At 36.4% G+C, this 22,829-nt stretch overlaps 1 protein-coding gene across 3 annotated transcripts in view; it reads right to left on the reverse strand.

Moving 5' to 3' along the window:
• RPTOR (regulatory associated protein of MTOR complex 1) overlaps positions 1-22,829 on the reverse strand; it is a 505,620-nt gene that overhangs the window by 266,844 nt on the left and 215,947 nt on the right. For all 3 annotated transcript variants that reach the window (XM_044002818.1, XM_044002819.1, XM_044002817.1), the window contains exon 7: positions 3,701-3,760. In XM_044002818.1, the coding sequence (XP_043858753.1) occupies positions 3,701-3,760 (60 nt within the window). The remainder of the gene's footprint in view (positions 1-3,700; positions 3,761-22,829) is intronic.

Genomic DNA, 22,829 nt, shown 5'->3' on the forward strand with positions numbered 1-22,829 from the left:
ATAATTCATGACTGAGAAAAATGAATAAATGTAGCTAAATTCTATTTAGTTTTGGTAGTTTATAAATAAGAAATTGTAAGAAATGTTTTTGTGCTATTACTGAGACCTGTTACTTAATATGAGTTGGCCAAATGATTGTCAATGTGGCCAATAGCAAGCACCAACTCAAACCTAATGTCAACAAACTGGAGTGGAATGTTTCCAGGGAATTAATTTTAAAATTACTATTGAGATTTGCCTTAAACCTGACAAACTCTAAATAGCCTAAGAAAACTAATCACACTTGCTTTCACTTTTTTAATTCCCAGGACTAACTCTGATCATGACCTCCTTAGTTAGAATCATGCCCATGAACCCACCCATCTCATTGAGTCTCACTATTAAGCATTTCTTTGTCACAGTCACTATGCAAAGCTTTTAGATAGAGCTGTGGGTCTAAAGTAAGGCAAAAGACAGTCCCTGCTCTCAAGAAATTCGTGGTTTAATGGGGGAGACAACATCCAAAAAACTGTATACAAAGAAGCTATCTACAGGATACACTAGAGATAAACAGCAAAATGAAGACACTAGCCTTAAGGAGGACTGGAAAAGGATTCTTATAGAAAGTGGGATTTTACCTGGGACTTTAAGGAAGCCAAGAGGCAAAGAGGAGGAAGGAGGGAATTAGAGCCAGTGGAAATGCAGAGTTGGGAGACAGCAAGAAGGCTACTGTAAGTCACTGGATGGCAGAGTATGTGGAGCAAGGTGTAAGAAGGCTGGAAAGTCTCTGGCATATTGTGACACTATCAATGAAGAGGAGATGAAGAAAAAAAGAAAAGATGGAGAAGAGGAAGTAGGAGTGGAGGAAATAAAGAAGAAAAGGAAAGGATGGATGAGGGGAGCAAAAGAACTGAAGGGACTATCTTCACATTATCTGTAGGCATTAAAGAGGGGTTGAATTTAGGCTCTTAGGGAAGAGAGTAATCAGGCATGTGACCTGATCCTTATACCACTAATCGATCTGTATGGAAAGATATAATGGACAAGAACAATAAACCTAAACTAAACCCTCTAACTAACATTTAAGTAACTCTTTTGCTGAGTGCCAAGATATAGTGCACATATAGTGGGGGCTGGAGGGAGAAGGACCTTAATACAACATAACAAGAATTAGATTACATAAGCTCTTATTCTATCCAACTTGGATAAAAGGAATAATATACAATGATATTAAATGAATTTGGGAAAATAAGATCTAAACTGATTGGTTTGGGGGAGACAAGGACATAAAAGAAGTTAACACTTCATGGGAATGGTACCCTTTAACTTGGGTCTTGAATTATAGGCAAGGGTTTCTGTTGTTGTTTTTTTTTGTTTTGGTGAGGCAATTGGGGTTAAGTGACTTGCCCAGGGTCACACAGCTAGTAAGTGTTAAGTGTCTGAAGTCAAATTTGAACTCAGGTCCTCCTGAATCCAGGGCTGGGGCTTTATCCACTATGCCACCTAGCTGCCCCTAGGCAAGGGTTTCTGAACCAGGCTGCCTATTTGGATTTTCAGTTATTCCATGAACTTATAATGCCCATGTCCTATTTGTGACAGGCCCTATATCACCAAACTTCTGCCCTATTTAAAATCATTCCTTTCCTTTAAGGCCCAAATCTAGCAGAATTTCATACAAGAAGCTTTCTCTCATACCCCAGCAGAAAGTGCTATTTCCCATCCCATATGTGTTTGTGGCATTCTGTATCAGATAATGCTTAGCCCTTATCTGGGATTTAGACTTTGATAACTGGCTTTACATCCATTGCTGCTTCCTAACTGTGTGATCCAAGCCAAGACACTTAACTTCTGGGGCTCATTTCTCTAATCTGTAAAAAGCAGGGGATGATCTACAGAGCCTCATTCATCTGTCCCAGCTTGAATGGCTCTGATCCTAAGTCTAACTATGTTTGGCAAGAAGTTGAATGGGGAAGAAATCAGGAGGGGCATACCTTGTACCATTGTCCCTTGGGACACACTTCTCTATAAATGTTCTATTAGGTTTAAGCTCTTTGAGAGAAGGGAAGCTGTAATTTTCTACCTTTATATCTCAACTACCTAATCTATAATAGATACCTGATAAAAAAATTTAATTTTCAAATGAAATGAATTTATTAAAAAACATTTTAAACCTTCTGCATTAAAAAACACCTCTGAGGCTTAAACAGATTACAGGGCTCAACTAAATTCTTCTCTTTTAAGGGCTATGGGAAGGAGGGAATAAGCAATTATAGAGCACCTACTGAGTGTCAGGCACTGTGTTAAACACTTCACACATTTAATTGATTTATTAATATATTAAGTTCATTAATTAATTTATCTCATTTGATCTTCAAAACAATCCTTTGACGTAGGTGCTATTATCTCCGTTTTAAAATTGAGGAAACTGAGATAAATTGAGGTAAAGATTCTTAACACTGAGTCACACAGCTGATAAGTGACTGAGGTGGGATTTGAACTCAGATTTTCCTGACTCTAGGCCTAGAGCTCCATTCACTGAACCACTTAGCTACCTCTAACAATACTCTCTCATTTGATTCTCATGACAACTGGGTGAGGTAGGTGGTCTTATGATCCTCATTTTACAGAGGCAGCTGGTTGCTCAGAGGATGATGATACAATGAAAAAACCTCTCTATATACATTCAACCTTACTGATTCCTATATATTACCACTGCTTCAAATAATGTAACTCCATAAGTGATTCTCAAATCAATAGATCCAGCCACAATATCTGTCTTGAATTCCAGTCCCACATTGTCAACTGCTGGGTGAACATCAGCTACGAGATGTTCTATTGGTATTTTATATTGAACATGTCTCAATGTAGACTCCTAATTTTATTCACACAGCCTGCTCTTACTCCAAACGGCATTATTTCTGTTGAAGGTACCACCATCCTCTAAATCATTCAGTTATATAAGTTTAGCATAAGACCTTACACACTTTTTCCCTAGCTCATATTAAATTCTTTCCCCATAACATGTAACATTCATCTTCTCTACTCACCTAGTTCAGGACCACTGACACTCTTAGCTGGATTAATCACGAGCTACTAATTAGTTTTTATCAATTATCTTCCCATCTCTACTCTTTCTGTTTTCCTATCAATTCTCAACAGAGCTTTTTACTCATACTTATTTTATATTACTTCTCTTTCATAAACTCTCACATTATCACAGGAGAGAAAATGTGTATCAGTATATAGGTTTTTGTGTTACAAAAAAAAAGATACAGAAATATTTTTTCCACTGCCTTAATTGTTAGTTTGAAAAATGGTAAACAGGATTCAGAGGTTGTATTGTATACTGGATGGAGAGCTGGCTTCAGAGCCAAGAAAACCTACATTAAATCACTCTGATATAGACTAGCTGTGTGACAAGGGGCAATCCACTAAACATGTGAGGGTTCCAACTAACTACCTATTGATATAAGAGGTGGAGAATCTGCTGACTTGGACCAAGAGTTTCCTTGTCTGAAAATCCTGCATATCATTCATTGGAACTTCATAAAAACAGGCCTTAATAACAATAAAAAGAACAGGGGGGCACAGGCAGATGAAGAAGAAACAAACCCACATCAGCAGAAAAAAATTCCTACAAATCAAATATGATACAAAAGGAAATAACTTCCCATTTGTCTTGAAAAGGAAAGTTATTCAAGTATATTAAAATCTTGCTTACTTTTCAATCAAATCCAGTGTGACTCCAGGCACCAGACTGACACACTTCTGCATGCAAAACCTATAGAAGAGAAAAGAAAAGAAAGTCACAGTATCTGAATCTTAAGTTTGAAGAAAGCAACAGTAGCATGGGGAAAAATAAAGAATCATGGGTATTTACATTTAACTATTCAGATTAAGTGCAATGGAAAAATGATTGTGGAGTTGGGAAAACCTAGGTTGAAATAAACAACAAGCATACATTAAACAGTTACTATGTACCTAGTTCAAGTCCTGTCTCAGCCATTAGGGCAGTGAAGATATTGGGAAAGATAATTTACACACTCAATGAAAATCACACAAAAGTGAAAAAGCCCTCCCCCCCACACCCCCACCCCCGCACACCCCGGAATGCCCTCCACATTAGTTACATAACATGTCTGAACTCCTGAATCTCATCTCCTCCCATCTTTCTCCCCCTTTTTCCACAAAAAGGGATGGGGAATTATGTTTTACAAAATCATATGCAATTCTCTTTATCTAGCTATTCTTGGGTCCGTATCAAGCTTTTGACTGGCAAAGTGTCAAGCTGGTAAGTTTCTCAAAATAAAGAGGAACAGGGAATTTTCAGTCACATAAAATAAAGTGCCTAGGGAGAAGTACCAAGACTTTAAACAAAGGTAGGTGTGTCTGTGTCTCTGTGTGAGAGTGAAAGTTTGCAGTTTGAGTTTCTCTTACAAAATGTAGAAACAAAAGATAAGAATAAAGTTTGTTTAAAATGAGAGTAAAGCAGGAAGGTGTAGTGTGGGAGTTGAGGGAAGGAGAGACTGAATGAATATAAGTAACTCATAGAAAAGAAAAGAGAAGTTAGGTATTGGAATAGACAAAAAAAATGTGAACCCAAATTGTATAATGTTCATAAAGTCACAGAAATGAAAACTAGAATAGACTTTTTAGCTACTGTCAAAACCTTCCATCAGTACCCATTAGAAAGATAGTTTGTATGTCACACCCTAAACTATGAAATATCCTTAATTCTAAGGCAATTAACTGACAGAATAATGCAAAGTGGGGGACAAAATGTAGACAAAAGTCAATTAGTTCTCATTTTCTTTTTGTAGAGAAGCTTTTTAAAATTTAGTCATGAGTTTTCAAAATAAAGAACACAAAACATTATATGATTCAATAAGTGGACAATTATTCAGTTATTTGGCCTTAGCTTAAAAACTTCTAATGAGAGACAAAGAACTTTTTTCAGGGATCATTCTTTATGACTACATTTCTAAGGATCAAAGAATCAGAGATTTAAAATTTCAAGGAATTCTAGGATTGACAAAGACCAGCAGATATAAGCTCCATGGAGGCAGAGATGGTATGCCATATTGTCTTTGTACCCCCAGGTTATAATTGTTCTAAGGAATAAACACAGTGAGTACTCAATGTGTGTTCAACTGAACTGTCTAGAACCTTAACTATCTTACTGACAATGCAACTGAAGCCCAAAGAAATGAACTGCATTGCCCATGTTAACAAATTTTCCATTTATCAAAGGAAAAGCTTCCTGTCAGTGTCTCCAGTTTTTGTTCTCTGACACTGCAGACCTAATTTGAATGATATGCTCCCAAATCTTCCCTTGTCCCATGTAAACACTCCTCCAGTTCCTTTACCTGACCCTCATGTGGTCTTTCACCATTCTGGTCATGTTGATAGGAAGATGTAGCTATAGCTAATCAATTTCCTCCCTAAAATGAGAAAATCAGAATTGAACACGTGTCCAGATGGGGTTAGGCTAGGGCACAGTACAGTAATACAATCTGCTCCCTGTGTCTGCATAACATGCATCTCTTAACACAATCTAAGTAGGCATTTTGGTACTGTCATGGAGGGAAAAGTACTGGGTGGGGAGTAAAGAGATGGGGATTGGATTCCCACTCCAGGAAGATCTTAATTTGAACATAGAACAAGGCATAACCTCTTCAAGCCTTGGAACTTTGTTATTTATAAAATAGAAGTTCTGTGTGTAAATGTGATGGAATTACAGGTGTGCAGGAAGAAATGGTGAAAAGGATGGTTTTAAAGAAAACTGGAAAGACGTGAATGAACTCAGAATAAAATGAGCAAAAGCAGGAGAAGAATTTGTAAAATGACAACAATGTTGTAAAGACTATTAACTAGTCCCTCAATTAGTCTCTCTGTCTCAATTTTCTCTCCTTGACAATCTGACCTTCACACAAGTGTCAAACTGATCTTCTAAAACATCAACAATCAGTCTCACAAACAAAGGCATAAATGGTAGCTCCTCTCTCTTACCCTAGGTCCAAATATAAGCTCTTCCATTTGGCATTTAAAGCTCTTCACAACTGGGCGCCCACCTACCTTTACACCTCCACACCCACCCCTCCCAAACACCCCCACACAAAATGGTGTAGCCAAAAGGGTTTGCTATTCCTCATATGTGAATTATGAATTCATATGAATTTAGATGCAGTATCAGTTTAATATCAGTATTGACAAAGTATGATTTTATACATAATATAATTGTTGTAATGTTTAACATTACAATAAGCAAGGAGGTATAACCATACAACAAAAGAGAAGAAGTATTTCAGATCAGTTTTATGTGGAAAGAGTTTATGTACTATACAGTCAACTTTCCTGACAAAAAAAGTGCGGTCTCCGTGAACCATTTTCTGATGCAAGAGAAGGGATGTATGTGCAAGTTACAAGGGGTAGTAGTGGCATACCAAGTAGTCTTGGATGTAGTTTGATTTAATTCATATGCCTGATAATGTGATTTTATATTTTTATTTTGTCACACAATGTGAATGGAACTCCAGATTTTGTTTTTTTAATCATCTGGTACATAGTAAATTTTGTTCCAGCATTTGTACCACATTTTTTTCTTATATATAACAAATTCTTCATTTTTGTTTTCTTACCCATTATGTTTTTTCACTTGTTTTGCTGCACTATTTAATTCACATTTAAAGCAATAATTGTTAGGCTTGTAATACCCTTGATTTTTGTTACTTTTTGTTCTCCTTTGCCCTTTAAATCAATATTTTGTCCCTGTGATAAACTTTTGCTTATGCTACTTTGACAATGGTTTGTTGCCACAGGTTCCTCCATTACCAATTGCCCATTGACTAGAGAGAGGCTAAACAAATATATGACTGTAATACAATAATATTATTGTGTTTTAAGAAATGAGACGTGGGGCAGCTAGGTGGCTCAGTGGATAGAGCACCGGACCTGGATTCAGGAGCACCTGAGTTCAAATCTGGCCTCAGACACTTGACACTTACTAGCTGTGTGACCCTGGGCAAGTCACTTAACCCCAATTGCCTCACTAAAAGAAAAAAGAAAAAAAAAGAAAGAAATAAGACGCAATGATGAAATGCAATAATGTAAAGGGAGAGGACAGAGAGAATCACAGTATTCCGTTTACATGTATAACTGAATTAAAAGCATATCATTTGAGGTTCACACTACCAGGTATAATTCTAATCTATATATTTTAAGTGGTTGCACTTTTCAATCCACAGAAAAGTTTTCTTCAGGAGCTTCTAGGCCAGAAACAAGGCCAATGCACAAATTAAGCTCAGGGATCTGCAATCAATAGAAATGAGCTTCATTACACCTGAACCATCACCAAGGCTATCTGCTATCATTATTAAACAGAAAGAGTAGCTACACTGGCTTTCATGTGAACAGAATTGAGACTATGAAGGCTATGTAGAGAGGATGAGTTGAACCTTTTCATTTTACGGGTGAGCAAACTGAGGGTCATATAATTTAAATGATGTACCAAGGATCACACAGTTAGGAAATGTTTAAGATTGGTTTGGAATTTTCCCACCATGTTTGCAAAGGCACAAGAAACCAAATTTTAAATGAGGTCTCTTGCTTTTTTTTTTTTTTTTTTTACTTTGGACCATACTGGTGATTACTAATGGCTCAGATTGCTGCAATATGATAGCAATGAATTAAAATAAGCCTGAAGGAATCAGGAAAGAAACAAGTACCATGTACTGAAAAGAAAGTTATTTTATCACCCTTCCAAAAAATCTTATAACTAATACCAACAAAGAAAGGCAAACAAACAAAAAAACAGTGAACTTAAACTGAGCTTCATCAAATACTCAATTTGTATTTTGTGTGCATCATATGATCTTTTTAGATCAAAAGCTTTATTCTATATTCAAAACCTTTACTCATCCATGGAAAGTTCAAACTTTCCAGCCTCTAAACAAAATCAAAATATAAAATGGCTAAATTTAACAAATCACAAATATCTTGGGATATGATTACATTATAATTTGGCAAAAATCCAAATTCTCCAATGAAGATGTTTTCAGGGGGAAGACCAATCTGCTGAAAAAAGGGGGATGTACCCCCAAATAAAATGCATCCAGAAACAGTATACATTTGTAAGCCTGAAGTTTCTTTCCTCCCCAGTGTCACCATGACATGGTGTTTCCATTTTCCACACTGTAGTACTGCTGAACACTAGCAAAATTGCAGTCGCTAAAGCTACAAGCCCTTAGGACTTTGTGATATGGTTCTATAGATGGAAGATAGTGCCAAATATTTGACTTGGAATAAATTCCAACAAATGCATCTGTTTACTTCACACAAGGCAGCCAGGGCCTCATCTATCCTTGTCTCAGTTGCTGGATGGTATCCTGACATACATATAGAAAAGCCAGATTTATAAAAATGTGTATAGTATTTCAAATTTATAAGGTGCCAACCATTTTAGTTCAAGTTCCTTGGCACAGTCACTGTAGCCACACAGGTTTCCTCTTGCATCATAGCATAGTGGAAAGAATGCTGCACTTGGGGAATCAAGAAATCTGGATCTAAATCCTGCATAAGACAATGAACCACATAACTTCTCAGAGAACTGGATAGTCAGCTCTTAAACATTAGATAATACTTCCATTACCTACCTCACGGGACTGTTGGAGAAAAAAAAGCTGAATGAAAACTTAACACAACTATACAAATGTGAACTGTTAATAAGTTAAAGAGTTATGCCTGTCCCAATAATCAGAAGTTTCACTTTAGTACCAATACAAAGGTAACACATAGACTTGGAAACCCCTTCTACAACACAAGCTAAGAGTAGCCGGATGATACAGCAACATTGACTTCCTTAACATTTACAATAAAAATGACCACTTAGGGCCAGCTAGATGGCGCAGTGGATAGAGCACCGGCTCTGGAGTCAGGAGTACCTGAGTTCAGATCCGACCTCAGACCCTTAACACTTACTAGCTGTGTGACCCTGGGCAAGTCACTTAACTCCTATTGCCTCACTAAAAAAAAAAAAAAAAAAAAAGACCACTTAAAGAGTTGACCCTTTTTTTTTAAAAGATAAGCTTATGATGTACTTATAGAAAAGCAGGAGTAATGGTGATATGGTCCACTTTCAAGCATCATTTTAGAATCAGTCAGGCATTAAACTGATGTTACTGCAGAGATCTACAATCACTCCATGTCCAGTGACCCTGAGCCAAGTTCTCATTGTCCTTCCAGATGAAGTTATAGAAGAAATCATCTAATCCAAGTTCTTGCCTAGGTGGAAGGAATTTTAAACAGACTTGGCAGCCAAAATAAGCCCTCAAGTATCACAGTTCTTTCTACAATCAAAAGACACAAACAAACAAAAAACCCTCCAGTACATTTCACAGATTTTACTTGAATAATGTAAAAACTAATTTCTTTTTCCTTTCTAGTCCACAGGGTTTATCTTTATAAAGAAATGTTCCTTAAAATTTGGAGGCTGGTTCAAAGTTATCTACATTATTAGATACTAAGATGCATTGGTGGTAGATTACCTAACCAGAACATATTCAGATACCAAATTTCCCTCCCAGAAAAAATTCTACACTTAATTTCATTTTAAAGGTTAAAGAATTCTTAACTCTGACAATGCATAAATGTACCTGGCTTAATTCAAGAGTGTAATTTGTTACTGAAAGCACCTAGAGAAAAGTAACCTCAATAATTTCCTTGTAAAACTGCCCCAGAACCTTGAAACTTGAGGTACTTTCCCTAATTACCTAATCTAAATCCTTTCATTCAGTTAAGGTTATAGGCAGCAAGAGATAAGACTTGCCAATTCAAGTGCATTATCAGAGTTAGAGAAATATTTAGACCATTAGACAAGTGGGTTGCAACTGTAATAAGACTATAGAAATGAGTTCCAGTTGTTGAGGAGTAGAAACCAAAACTAAAATATGGCCAACTTATTGCCTATAACCTCCACATAGTCCTTAGGCCACAGTCCACCCATCTGAATACTTTAAAATATGAAATCAAGCAAAGGTACTCCTGATACATTTTAGGATTTTAAATAAATGCAAAGAAGGGAGCTAAAAGTGAATTAAATAAATGTTACTGTAAGCACAAATTAGATGAGAATAGTAGTGTTATATAGGATGGCTTTCTAGGAGGGAATAGGGGAATAGGGGTAGGAATACATAAGAAAATTCAAGCAATGGAAAACCAAAAGATATCAAAATAGCTTATTGTAAGAAGAAAGTGAACAGAATTTAACTAAAAATAGGTATGCATATGAACTAAAAGCAGAATCTTCAGAATTGTGTATATTATGACTTTATCTAAATTAACTACTCAATTTCTATATTGTGTTTCCTAATCTATAAAGATAAATCACCAATGATGAACTCTATTTTTTTTTTAAGTGAGGTAATTGGGGTTAAGTGACTTGCCCAGAGCCACACAGCTAGTAAGTGTTAGGTGTCTGAGGCCAGATTTGAAATCAGGTCCTCCTGACTCCAGGGCAGGTGTTCTATCCACTGCGCCACCTAGCTGCCTGATGAACTCTATTAATCTATTAAAATAGAGTAGGAAAAAAATGGTAAAAACTACTCCAAGGTACCTGTCAAATAAGTATCACTATTCTGAAATCAAATTGCTCCACTTGAATGAAGTGTGAAAAAAATTATGTGTTAATGGGTTAAGGCAAAAAAAAAAAAAAATTGGATGGGGGGGGGGGGGGTGTGTTTGTCCTGAATTAATTCCTTTTTCTCTCCAGTCCTGCTATTCTGCACAGTCAGTTTAGATACGTGTTTGTCACATAAGGATTTACAGTCAGGAACAGACTTTAAGCTTCCTATTTTTTCTACCATATTTGATCCTATCCATACCTAATGTCTATAACAAGACTAAGGTAGCTTTCTTAAAGGACCTAGCTGACTCTCTCTAATACATAATTTCTTTCTTTCCATAGTACCACACTCTTAACAGTTTGGTGAAATTTTTAGCAATGTTTATAATTCTAGGGGCAGTTAAGTGGCACAGTGGATAGAGTATGAGACCTGGAGTCCAGAAAAATCATCTTCCTGAATTCAAGTCTGGCCTTTAACACTTACTGGCTCTGTGACCCTGGGCATCATTTAACTCTGTTTGCATCAGTTTCCTCTTCTGTAAAATGAGCTGGAGAAGGAAATGGTGAACCACTCCAGGATCTTTGCCAAGAAAACCCCAAATGGGGGTCTTACACAACTGAAAACAACTGAACAGTGTACAGCTAACCAACTTCAGAGAATCACAGACTTAGCTTCCTGTGAGTTAAATATATTCATTAGTGAAATAAACTGTTAAGTCATGGAAACATAAAATGTTTAAGAACTGTGAGTCTGGTACCCATGAATCTAATAGAAGTGGATGAGTATAATCATAATTTTTAACACTGCTGATTTAAGCAACTTGCTAGGAAATATGTGAGGGAAACCAAGAGAATTTAAAGAAAAAAACTTGATGAAGAGAACACGATTTTGTGTGTATAACTACTGCAACATCAGGTCAGAACAAGCAAATTAATTCTAGATATCATAAATGAAACTTCCCTGGTGTAAAATGAGATGATTAAGTTGACAATATATGAAGCCAGACTATTTCATAGAATTTTTTGTAGCAAAGAGGATAAGTCAATTCACATGAAGTTTTCAATTAATTTCAAAAAGTGAAGAGTCATGCTAGAGTAATTTGAGACATTCCCTGCTCTATTCTGCACTAAACTGCAGGTCTGCTATCACGCACTAAGAAATATATTTACTTCAGTTACTAAGGAGCCACTTTTTCTGAATGCTTCCAAACTGCATTTGAAATATCATATTGTGAATTCCTAGATACTCTTTGGTGGTGCTGAGACAATCTCTTTAAAAACAAAGTAGATTTTTAAAGGTTTCTGTTATAGGCTGGGCCTGATTCAGGCCAATTCTTTCTGGTGCTTAGGAAGAAAGAAGATTCTAAGAGAGTTAACAAAAAGAAGTTTGCTTTGTCACAGAATGGGAAATTAAATTCAAGCTTTATAAAAATGATTCAGTTAGGCACAGCTTTCCTGCCTCTACCTTGGTGATAAGAGTATTAGCCAATTATGAAGAAGAACAAGTTCTGCCTTTTGTAAATTATATGCCTTAGTCTAAACTTTCAATACCTTTTGACGAAAAACGAGTGCAGTCTACATGGTAGATATTATTCTTAACATAATTTATCAGAAACTATGTCCCACATGCCTAAAGAAGGGGGGTTCTCTGACCTTTTTAATTTGATCAAAATATATATAATCTTTTTTTTTTTGGGTGTGAGGGGTTAAGTGACTTGCCATGGGTCACACAGCTAGTAAGTGTTAAGTGTCTGAGGCTGGATTTGAACTCAGGTCCTCCTGAATCCAGGGCCGGTGTTCTATTCACTGTGCCACCTCGCTGCCCCAATATATATAATGTTCATAAAAACTTATTAAAGTAAAACTTCAAGAATGCCTATCCACCATTTATCAATAAAATCAATATATCAATAAAATTTATTAAGTACAAACTATGTGCCAAGTACTGTGATAAAGGATGGAGATACAAAAAGAAACAAAACATTGTGACTGGTCTCAAGGACCTCAACTGGAGAGACAACATGCAAACAAATGCATACAAAGTAAGCTATGTGTTGGATAAATTAGGGAAAGATTAATGCAGGAAAGTCATTAGAATTAAGAGGGGTTGGGAAAGATATAAAAGATGGGATATTACTTGACACTTAAACAAAGGCAGGGAAGTCAGTGGGTAGAGCTGAGGATGGAGAGCATTCCAGGCATGGGGGATAGCCAGCCAAGAGGCCAGTGTCACTGAAACAAAGAATACGTAGTAGAGAGTAAGGTATATGAAAATGGGAGTACAGGGGAAGGGGTGTGAGAGATAGGTTATGAAGGGCTTTGAATGCCAAACAGAGAATTCTGTATTTGATCTTGAAGACAATAGGAAATCACTGTGGAGGGGTGTGACACGATTTGACCTGCACATTAGGAAAATCACTTTGGTGGTTGAACAGAGGATGGAAAGGAGTGGGGAGAGATTTGAATCAGACATACCCACAATCAGACTTTAGCTAAAATTCAGGAATGAGGTGATGAGGGCCTGAATATTCAAGAGATGCTATAAAGGTAAAATTGAAAATCTTGGGGAAAATTAGATATATGGGGTTGGAGAGTTAAGAAATAGTGAGGAATTGACAAGGATATTTAGCTTACAAACGTAAGGGACTGGAAGGATGGTGTTGTCCTTTACGAGTAATAAGGAAGGAAAGCGGTGGGAATGGTTTAGAAAGATGAGTTCTATTTTGATCATGTTGAGTTTAAGATGTCTATTGAACATCTATTTTGAGATGTCTGAAAGGCAGATGGAGGTGAGAAATTTTTGAGGCAGGGATTGTTATTATCCTTATTTTATAGTTGAGGAAACTGAGGCAAACAGAGGTTAAGTGACTTGCCTGAAGTCACACAGCTTATAAGTATATGAGATCAGGTTTTCCTGACTCTAGGTACAGAGGTGTAGCCAATTCACAATTACCTACATGCTTAATTCAGTATCTTACCAGAAAGCACTGGATTTTGACTATAATGTTCATGGGAATTTTCATTTGAAGGATTGTTATAGGAGGTTACATGTAGAATCTTTCAACTTTGCCTTCTGTTCTAAGAAATTGAGCAGGTTTCTTTTGTGATTTCTTAAAATATGAGATTTAGGAATTTGGCGGGGGGGGGCCCACAACTTTCAGATAGCCTAATGATGGTTAAATTATCTTTCTACAATCTGTTTTCTAGATGTGAAATATCGCACACATTTCTATTTTTCATTCTTTTGATTTTGTTTTATTATTTCTTGATGTCTCATGGATTCATTAGCTTCATTTGGTCAATTCTAATTTTCATGAAGTTATTTTATTTAGGAAGGTTGTGTACTTCTTGTTCCAAGGTGTTAATATTGTTTTCACATCTTTATTCGCTAGGACTCATTTCTTTTCTCATGTTTTTCCACTATTACTCTCATTTGGTTTTAAAAATAATTTTTATCTCTTAAAAACCCTCATCCTATAACAATTCCAGAAATATTCCAAACTGCAATTTTCTTTCAGGCTTTGCTTACAGATGTTTTTGAACCTTTCTCTACTACCTTGAGCTTTCCTGTAACCATAACAGCTCTTTATACTGGGATTCTTTTATTGTTTGTTATTGTTCCAGTGTACTTCTTGACTTTGTACTTTATGATAGTTCTGGGTTCTGTAAGTTCTGGAGGGGAAATATATGACTTCTGTCTCCTTAGGTAAGCTTTCAAAATTCTCAGTGTTATGATTGAGGGCAAGGTCAACTTCTGTTGAACTGGTCTTATCTCTTTGCATGTTTCTATTTGTCCCTGATTGAAGAGTTTCAGTGGACAGCTGCTGGTCAGCCACTCATTTCACTGGGAGACTGCAAGTTCAGAGAAAACTATAGGGTCTTGTGTGGGCTGATGATGAGTGAGATGAGCAGAACCAAGAGAACATTAAGAACAGTATCATCAACATTGTGTGTTGATCAACTGTGATAGACTAGATTCTTCTCACCAATCCAATGGTACAAGAAAGTTCCAAAGGACTCATGATGGAAAAGACTCTCCAAATACCGGGAAAAAAAAAAAAGGGAAAGAAACTGTGGAATATGGACACTGATTGGACCATACTATCTCCTTTGGTTTTGGTGCTGTTGTTTTTCTTTTTTGAGGTTTTTCCTTCTTGCTCTGATTCTTCTTATATAACATGACTAATGCAGAAATATGTTCAATGTTATATATCAGATTACCTGTTGTCTATGGGGAGGAGGGCAGGGAGGGGAGGGAGAAAACATTTGAAATTGGGAATCTTATCTAAACAAAGGTTGAAAACCTAAATAAATAAGTAAATGAATGAATGAATGAATGAATGAATGAATGGGTGAATTTGAAGGAAAAAAAGGCATGGTTCTCAGAAGCTGAAAACTTTGTACTTTACACTGAGAACACCTTCTGGTCCAGTGAACCAATGAATTTGAATGACAGTAGCCAATCATCTTGAAGAACCTCCCATTTCTGGGAGGAGAACATGAAGGGGGAAGCGTGCACTGGCCAGAGGCTTCTTCCTCTTTTTGGCTGGAGAGATCAGCTTGGTGGCAGGACTTCACAAGGTAGTTTTAGGAAGGCAAGGAATTCAGATCATGATGCAATAAAAATTACATGTAATAAAGAGCCAGGGAAAGGTAGACTGAAAATTAATTGGAAACTAAACAATCTCATCCTAAAGAAGGAGTGGATCAAACAACAAATCATAGAAACAATCAATAACTTCATCCAAGAGAATGACAATAATGAGACAAGATACCAAAATCTATGGAATGCAGCCAAAGGAGTGCCATGGGGAAGTTTTATATCTCTAAATGCTTACATGAATAAAAAAGAGAAAGAGGAGATCAATGAATTGGGCATGCAACTAAAAAAGCTAGAAAAAGAACAAATTAAACATCCCCAACTAAATACTAAATTAGAAATCCTGAAAATCAAAGGAGAAATTAATAAAATTGAAAGGAAACTAGAACTAATCAATAAAACTAAGAGCTGGTTCTATGAAAAAGAAAAAAGTTTTGATGACTTATTAAAAAATTTAGGGGGCAGAGCCAAGAGGGTGGAGGAGAGGCTGTGACTCCCATGAGCTCCAGATAAACCTGTCCATTCACACCCAAATAATGCGGTAAAAAAAAAAATCAAAACCCAGAAAAGCCTACTGCACATAAGAACAGAGTGAGACTAATTCTCTGCTAAAGAAGGCAATTCCAATCACCTACTGATCAGGCTGAACAACTCAGCATGCAGTCCAGACCCAGGCAGGGACAGTACTTCCAGCGCATGTCACAGTCTTCAGCACCAGCAGCTTCTGAGGCTGCGATCACAGACTGGTGAGGGGGTTTGGCGGTAGGCTGGGGTGAAGTGGAGGCTGTATCTATTGGCATCTATGCCATTTTACAAGACAAATTTATTCAATTTTAAAGAAGAATTTTACATTCTCTTAAAATTCTAAAAGCTATCATCATGAAAAGCTTTTTGGTTCTAAAAAAAACCTGATGGTTTAACAATAAAGTGATTAATGTTTTATGGTTTGTCATTTTAAAATTTAAAATATTTTAGGGGTATTCACTGGCTTTCTATATCCATATCTGAAATATGTAGAGTATTAGCTTCTTAGTCTAAATATAACATGTGTGTTTTGATTTATTACTAATGGTAGAGTTACTGAATTAACTGACAACTGTGATTATAAATAAGAAATTCATTGCAGTTGTCTTTAAAGGCAAATGACTTGTAATGCAATTTCCCAAAAAATTTAGCTTAAAATTTTTTCAAAGTCAATTCCTAATTTATTCCCTTTTTTCCTATCTGCCCCCATATTTTTCCTGAAGCAGCGATCCCAAGGAGAGTACTATGAGAGCACTATACAGTTTTTCAATTTCTCTTTAACCTTTAGATTTAGTGCCTTTTTTGCTTTGGCTTCCAAGTGAAAAAAAAATGATTTGCAAAAAAATTTCTCTTCCATTTCCTTAAAGAGTTCTAAATAAATAAATAAATAAATAACACGCCCCTATTTTATTGGGAAAACTAGAAAGTAATCTGACAGCAACTACATATAAACCAGCATTACACACAATGCACCAAGTTCAGCTTCAAATGGGCATATAATTTAGGGGGGAAAAGGGTAACATTGTTAGCAAATTAGGGGAGCACAGAAGAAATTCCCTGTCAGATATTTAGATAATATATATAATATAGACAATTTTGATTGCATAAACTTAAGAAGGTCTTACACGAACAAAGTCAACACAGACAAAATTAGAAAAGAAGTAGGAATATGGGAAAACACTTTGCAGCAAGTTTCTTTAAGGTAAGAACCGAGACAAATTTATATTAATCAGAGTCATTCCCTAACTGATAAATGGTCAAAGGGTAGGAATAGCCAGTTTCCACAGAAGTTATAGAAGATATCCATAGCCAAAAGAATGCTCCAAATAACTACTAATTAGAAAAAAGCAAATTAAAACAACTCTGAGGTGCCACTTCATACTCAGCAGACTATCAAGATTGACAAAAATGGGAAGTGACAAATGGTGAAGAAGCCATGGGAAGACAAGTATTTTAATGCAATGTCTTGGGGAAGATATGTTGGTTCAGGCATTCTGGAGAGTAATTTAGAACTCTGCCCCAAAGCTACTGTTCTATCTATAACCTTTAACTCAGAAATACTAGCACTAGGTCCACATTTCAATGTTATCAAAAAGAGAGAACAGGATCTAAACACAAAATATTTGTAGCAGCTCTTTTTCATGGTGGCAAAGAACTGGAAACCAAGGGTGTGCACATCAGTCAGGGAATGACTAAATATGGTATGTGAATGCAATGGACTACTATTTTATGGTAAGAAATGAAAAAGGGGATGGTTTCAGAAAAACCTGGGAAAACTTGTAAAAACTGATGCAAAATCAAGTAAGCAAAACAAAGAGAAAATTTCATACAATAAAAACAATATTATAAAGATAAACAACTTTGAAAAGCATAAGAATCCTGTTCAAAACTGTGATCAACCACAATTCCAAAGGACTCATAATCAAACATGCTATACATCTCCAGATCTTTTCTTTTCCTTCTTTACTTTTTTGGACATGCTAGTGCAGGAATTTGTTGGAATGTTATTGGGTCATGGTTAAAAAAGGTGAGAGGGAGAGAATTCAGAACTGAAAATAAAATAAAATTGGGGGTGGGGAGTATTGTGATTAAAAAAAAAAACTTAAGGTAGACTTACTTTAAACCTCTATCTTGCTAGCAAGTAACCTGAAATTCAAATACTTATTTTCACAACTTGGCAGGAAGCATGATTTGAACAATCAATAGGAGCAAACCATTCACAACTCTAAGGACAGAAAAGACAAAGAAATTACCTAACAGAACAGTACCCAGTTAATTATTAAATACATGTTTAAAAACTATGATCTTATGATTAGCACACTCTTCATAAGTTAAATACAAAAATCTGGTTTTTTATATTTTATATATTATTTGATTGACAATATTCCTAAAGTTGTATAAAAATGAATTCTTACTGAACTCGTAAGAGGATAGGTGAATCATCCCACCCATTCTAAAGAGGTATCTTTTCTATCTCACTAACTCTATTTAATTCACAGAATCCTCAGTGTAGAGGAAGATGCCTTGGAAATATATATATAATGGATTTGGAAAGGGAATGCCAGAGAGGCTAAATGGAATTTCCACGTCATTTCTTCAATTTGTTGATAGAGCTATGATTTTATTAATCCAGGTAATCTTTCCATTAGGAGAGAATTCAACATATCTAAACTTTTCCTTCTTGCTTAGGGTTTTCCATAGAGAAATTACTGTGCTAGAGGTCTTCCTCTAAATCTATGTGCATTTTGTGGGTTTGATTGTCTCAGCACAAAGCCAGTAACCATCATTTTCTGATCATATTTTATCTCATATCCTTTTTACTTCTTATGCATGTCAACCGCAGAAGTATGTGGTAGCCTATTGACACCACCCATGAGACTTTCTATCTATGTTCCTTTGGTTAAGTGTAACTTGGATTCCTTGGAAGCTATAGTGCTCCATAGTTCACAATTATGCACCAGTTCTCAGAGAACATTTGCTTTAAAAGGATGGCTTTGTGCCAGGGAACAGCTTGGCATCATTAAAAGCACTGCACAATTTTTCAAATGCAATTCAGTTGCTCTCTTTTTCCTATTCAATTTTCAGTGTTCATCTGCAGTGCCTCTCCTGGATATGTAATCAGTCTTCTTTATTGCTTGATTAGTGGACTAGCTAACCAACTACATAGCATGTTTGGACAACAGGCATTTTTCTGTATGATTAAGTTGATTTTTTTTAAAGTCTTCATGGATTTCACTGACAGACCCTGTATTATTTGAAAATTTGATGCAATCAGTATAACATCTTCAGCCAGGAGCATGTAAAGGACATCTAGAGGACATTGCATTTGGGTCTTGATATATCTTAAGTAATGGAAGATCTCCTTGGTAAGTGGACATTCCTATGTTGTCTTATGTGACAATAGTTGTAAGGTTCTGAATAGGGTATCTCTTAACAACTGTCAAGGAATAGTAAATGATCTTAAATTATTCCAGTCAGTAGACTTGTAGATATGTATATTTCCACCAGAAATTCAGGCCATAATCTCTACATGCTTGCACATTTTATGTGACTCTTTGTCCACATCTTCCCAAAAGGTCATCACATAAAGTCTAGTGTCATTTACTACTGCATTACCTATGCCTAACCTATTCCATTGATCCTCCACTCTATTTCTTAGCCAGTACCAGATAGTTTTGATGACTGCCATTTTATAGTAAAGCTCCAGGTTTGGTACCGCTAACCCACCTTCTTGTGAATTTTTTTTCATTATTTCCCTAGATATTCTTGATTATTTGTTTTTTCCAGATGAATGTTATTATTTTATCGAGCTTTATAAAAATAGTATTTAGGTAGTCTGATTGGTATGGCACTGAATAAGTAAATTAATTTGGGTAGTATTGTCATTTTTATTATATTAGCTCTGCCTATCCATGAGCAATTGATATCTTTCCAATTATTTAGATCTGATTTGATTTGTGTGAAGAGTGTTTGGTAGTTGTGTCTGTAGAGTTCCTGGGTTTGGCTTGGCAAGTAGACTCCCAAGTATTTTATATTATCTACCATTACTTTAAATGGAATTTCTCTTTCTATCTCTTGCTGCTGGACTTTGTCATGTATAGAAATGCTGATGATTTATGGGGATTTATTTTATATCCTGCTACTTTGCTAAAGTTGTTAATTGTTTCAAGTAATTTTTGAGTTGATTCTCGAGGATTCTTTAAGTATACCATCATATCATCTGCAAAGAGTGATAGTTTTGTTTCCTCCTTACCTATTCTAATTCCTTTAATTCCTTTTTCTTCTTTGAATGCTAAAGCTGACATTTCTAGTACAATATTAAATAATAGGGGTGATAATGGACATCCCTGTTTCACCCCTGATCTTATTGGGAAGGCCTCTAATTTATCTCCATTGCATATAATACTTGCTGATGGCTTTAGGTAGATACTGCTTGTTATTTTAAGGAAAGTTCCACCTATTCCTAAACTCTCTAGTGTTTTTATTAGGAATGGGTGCTGTATTTTTTCAAAAGCTTTCTCTGCATCTATTGAGATAATCACATGATTTTGGTTGCTTTTCTTATTGATGTGGTTGATTATGTTAGTAGTTTTCCTAACGTTTAACCAGCCCTGCATTCCTGGTATAAATCCCACCTGGTCATAGTGTATTATCCTGGTGATTACTTGCTGTAATCTCCTTGCTAATATCTTATTTAAGATTTTAACATCAATATTCATTAGGGAAATTGGTCTATCATTTTCTTTCTCTGTTTTTGCTTTGCCTGGTTTTGGTATCACCACCATATTTGTGTCATAAAACAAATTTGGTAGAACTCCTTCTTCACCTATTTTTCCAAATAATTTGTATAATATTGGAATTAATTGTTCTTTAAATGTTTGTTAAAATTCACCCGTAAACCCATCTGGCCCTGGGGATTTTTCTTAGGAAGTTCATCTATGGCTTGTTCAATTTCTTTTTCTAATATGGGTTTATTTAAGGATTTTATTTCCTCTTCAGTTAACCTGGGCAGTTTGTATTTTTGTAAATATTCATGCATTTCATTTAGATTGTCAAATTTATTGGCATACAGTTGGGCAAAATAATTCCTAATTATTGATTTAATTTCCACTTCATTGGTGGTAACATCACCCTTTTCATTTTTGATACTGGTGATCTGGTTTTCTTCTTTCTTTTTGTTAATCGAATTAACCAAGAGAAGAGCCAAGTATATCACCACTGTTAATCACTCAATGTCGCTGTACAATGTTCTCCTGGTTCTGCTCCTCTCAGTCAGCATTGGTTCATGTAAGTCCTTCCAGATTTCTCTGAACTCCTCCTGCTCATCATTTCTTACAACACAATAATATTCCATTACATTCATATATCACAACTTGTTTAGCCATACCCCAGTTGATGGGCATTCCCTTGATTTCCAATTCTTTGCCACCACAAAGAGAGCTGCTATAAATATTTTTGTACATGTGGGTCCTTTTCCTTCTTCTATGATCTCTTTGGGTTACAGACCTAGCAGTGGTACCACTAGGTCAAAGGGTATGAACAGTCCCATAGCTCTTTGGGCATAATTGCAAATTGCTCTCCAGAATGGTTGGATCAGTTCACAGTTCCACCAACATTAGGAACTAATTAATTGTTTATTGATATAACATAAACTTTTTTTTTTCAAGGCAATGAAGGTTAAGTCACTTGCCTGGTGTCACACAGCTAGTAAGTGTCAAGAGGCCGAATTTTAACTCAGGCCCTGAATCCAGGGCAGGTGCTTTATCCATTGCACCACCTAGCTGCCCCCATGACATAAACTTTTAAACCTGTTTTTCTTCTAAATGAAGTCTGATAATACTGTTTTGTCCTATTATTAAACCTCTCCATAGTTAGAAAAAAAAGAATCAATTAAAAATCCTTTATTAAGGGCTTATTATTGTGCAAATTCCTGTTCAAAGTGGTAAGGATACAAAAAGAAAAAAAAAACCAATCTCTACTCAAAAGAGGCTGACCTTCTAAAGGGGGGGACAAAATAAACAGGCTGGTTCAGATGCAAGTCTGAAAGAAAGATCCCAATGGTTCTCAGGGTGCAAGCAGTAAAGTAGATCCAGGAACTAGGATAGAAGCTGGACGTGTCTAAAGAGCACTAGCATTCTCTAGGCTTTTGGAATTACCTGCCTATCAGTGGCAGTTGGTCAGTACTTGATACTGATGGTGGTAAGGAAGATGGACTCTTTCTCCATAGAAATTACTTCCCTTAAAGATGACTCTGGCGGGCCACACTAGAAGCAAGGTTAGTAGATTTGATGGAGAAGAACACATAGCCCCAGGGATCTTGGGTAAATCACCTGAAGATGTCTCATAGGTGTCTATTGGGAGATGGTCAAGGTGATGGCAATGATCACTTGGCACATGTGGCCTTCTCTCTTACTGAGGATGCCTTGCTGCTTCAGCTTGACTAGCCTGCCTATGCCTATGAATGGCAGTTGGGGAGAATGGTTGGCCCCTTCTCCACAGGAATTGCTTCCCTGGATGATAGAAAGAGGGCCTGGACTGGGAGTTTGTGGCCACTGTTGTTCCTGGGGCTTCTAAGATCATGTTCCACTTTCCACACTGGGAATTGGCCAATGTTTTGTGTTCATGATGCCATGGAAGTTAGGCTTCTTTTCCACAGGGATTGCTCCTTTCAATGATGGCTGTTGAGGGCCTGGAAGTAGGGATGGTTGTTGGGGGTCACTGATATTCTAAGGGCTCTTAGGTTCAAAGTTCTGGGTGATCTACACTGGGAACTAAGGGAAAGTGATAGTCAAGGTAATATAAATAGTTTTACTTCCTCATCTGGCAGCCCATCACTCCCTCCCTCAAGTTGCTGTATGCTTTACTTAGGATTGCTTGCTTCCCCTCTATTAGTGTAGAAGCAAGTATATGGATTAATTTTAGGTAGCATTATCATTTTATTTTTATTAATTTAAAATTTTTTTTTATTTTAGTGAGGCAATTGGGGTTAAGTGATTTGCCCAGGGTCACACAGCTAGTAAGTGTTAAGCGTCTGAGGCCGGATTTGAACCCAGGTACTCCTGACTCCAGGACCGGTGCTCTATCCACTGCGCCACCCTATCATTTTTT

The sequence above is a fragment of the Dromiciops gliroides genome, chromosome 4, assembly GCF_019393635.1.
Source record: "Dromiciops gliroides isolate mDroGli1 chromosome 4, mDroGli1.pri, whole genome shotgun sequence".
In the NCBI taxonomy this organism is placed as follows: domain Eukaryota; kingdom Metazoa; phylum Chordata; class Mammalia; order Microbiotheria; family Microbiotheriidae; genus Dromiciops; species Dromiciops gliroides.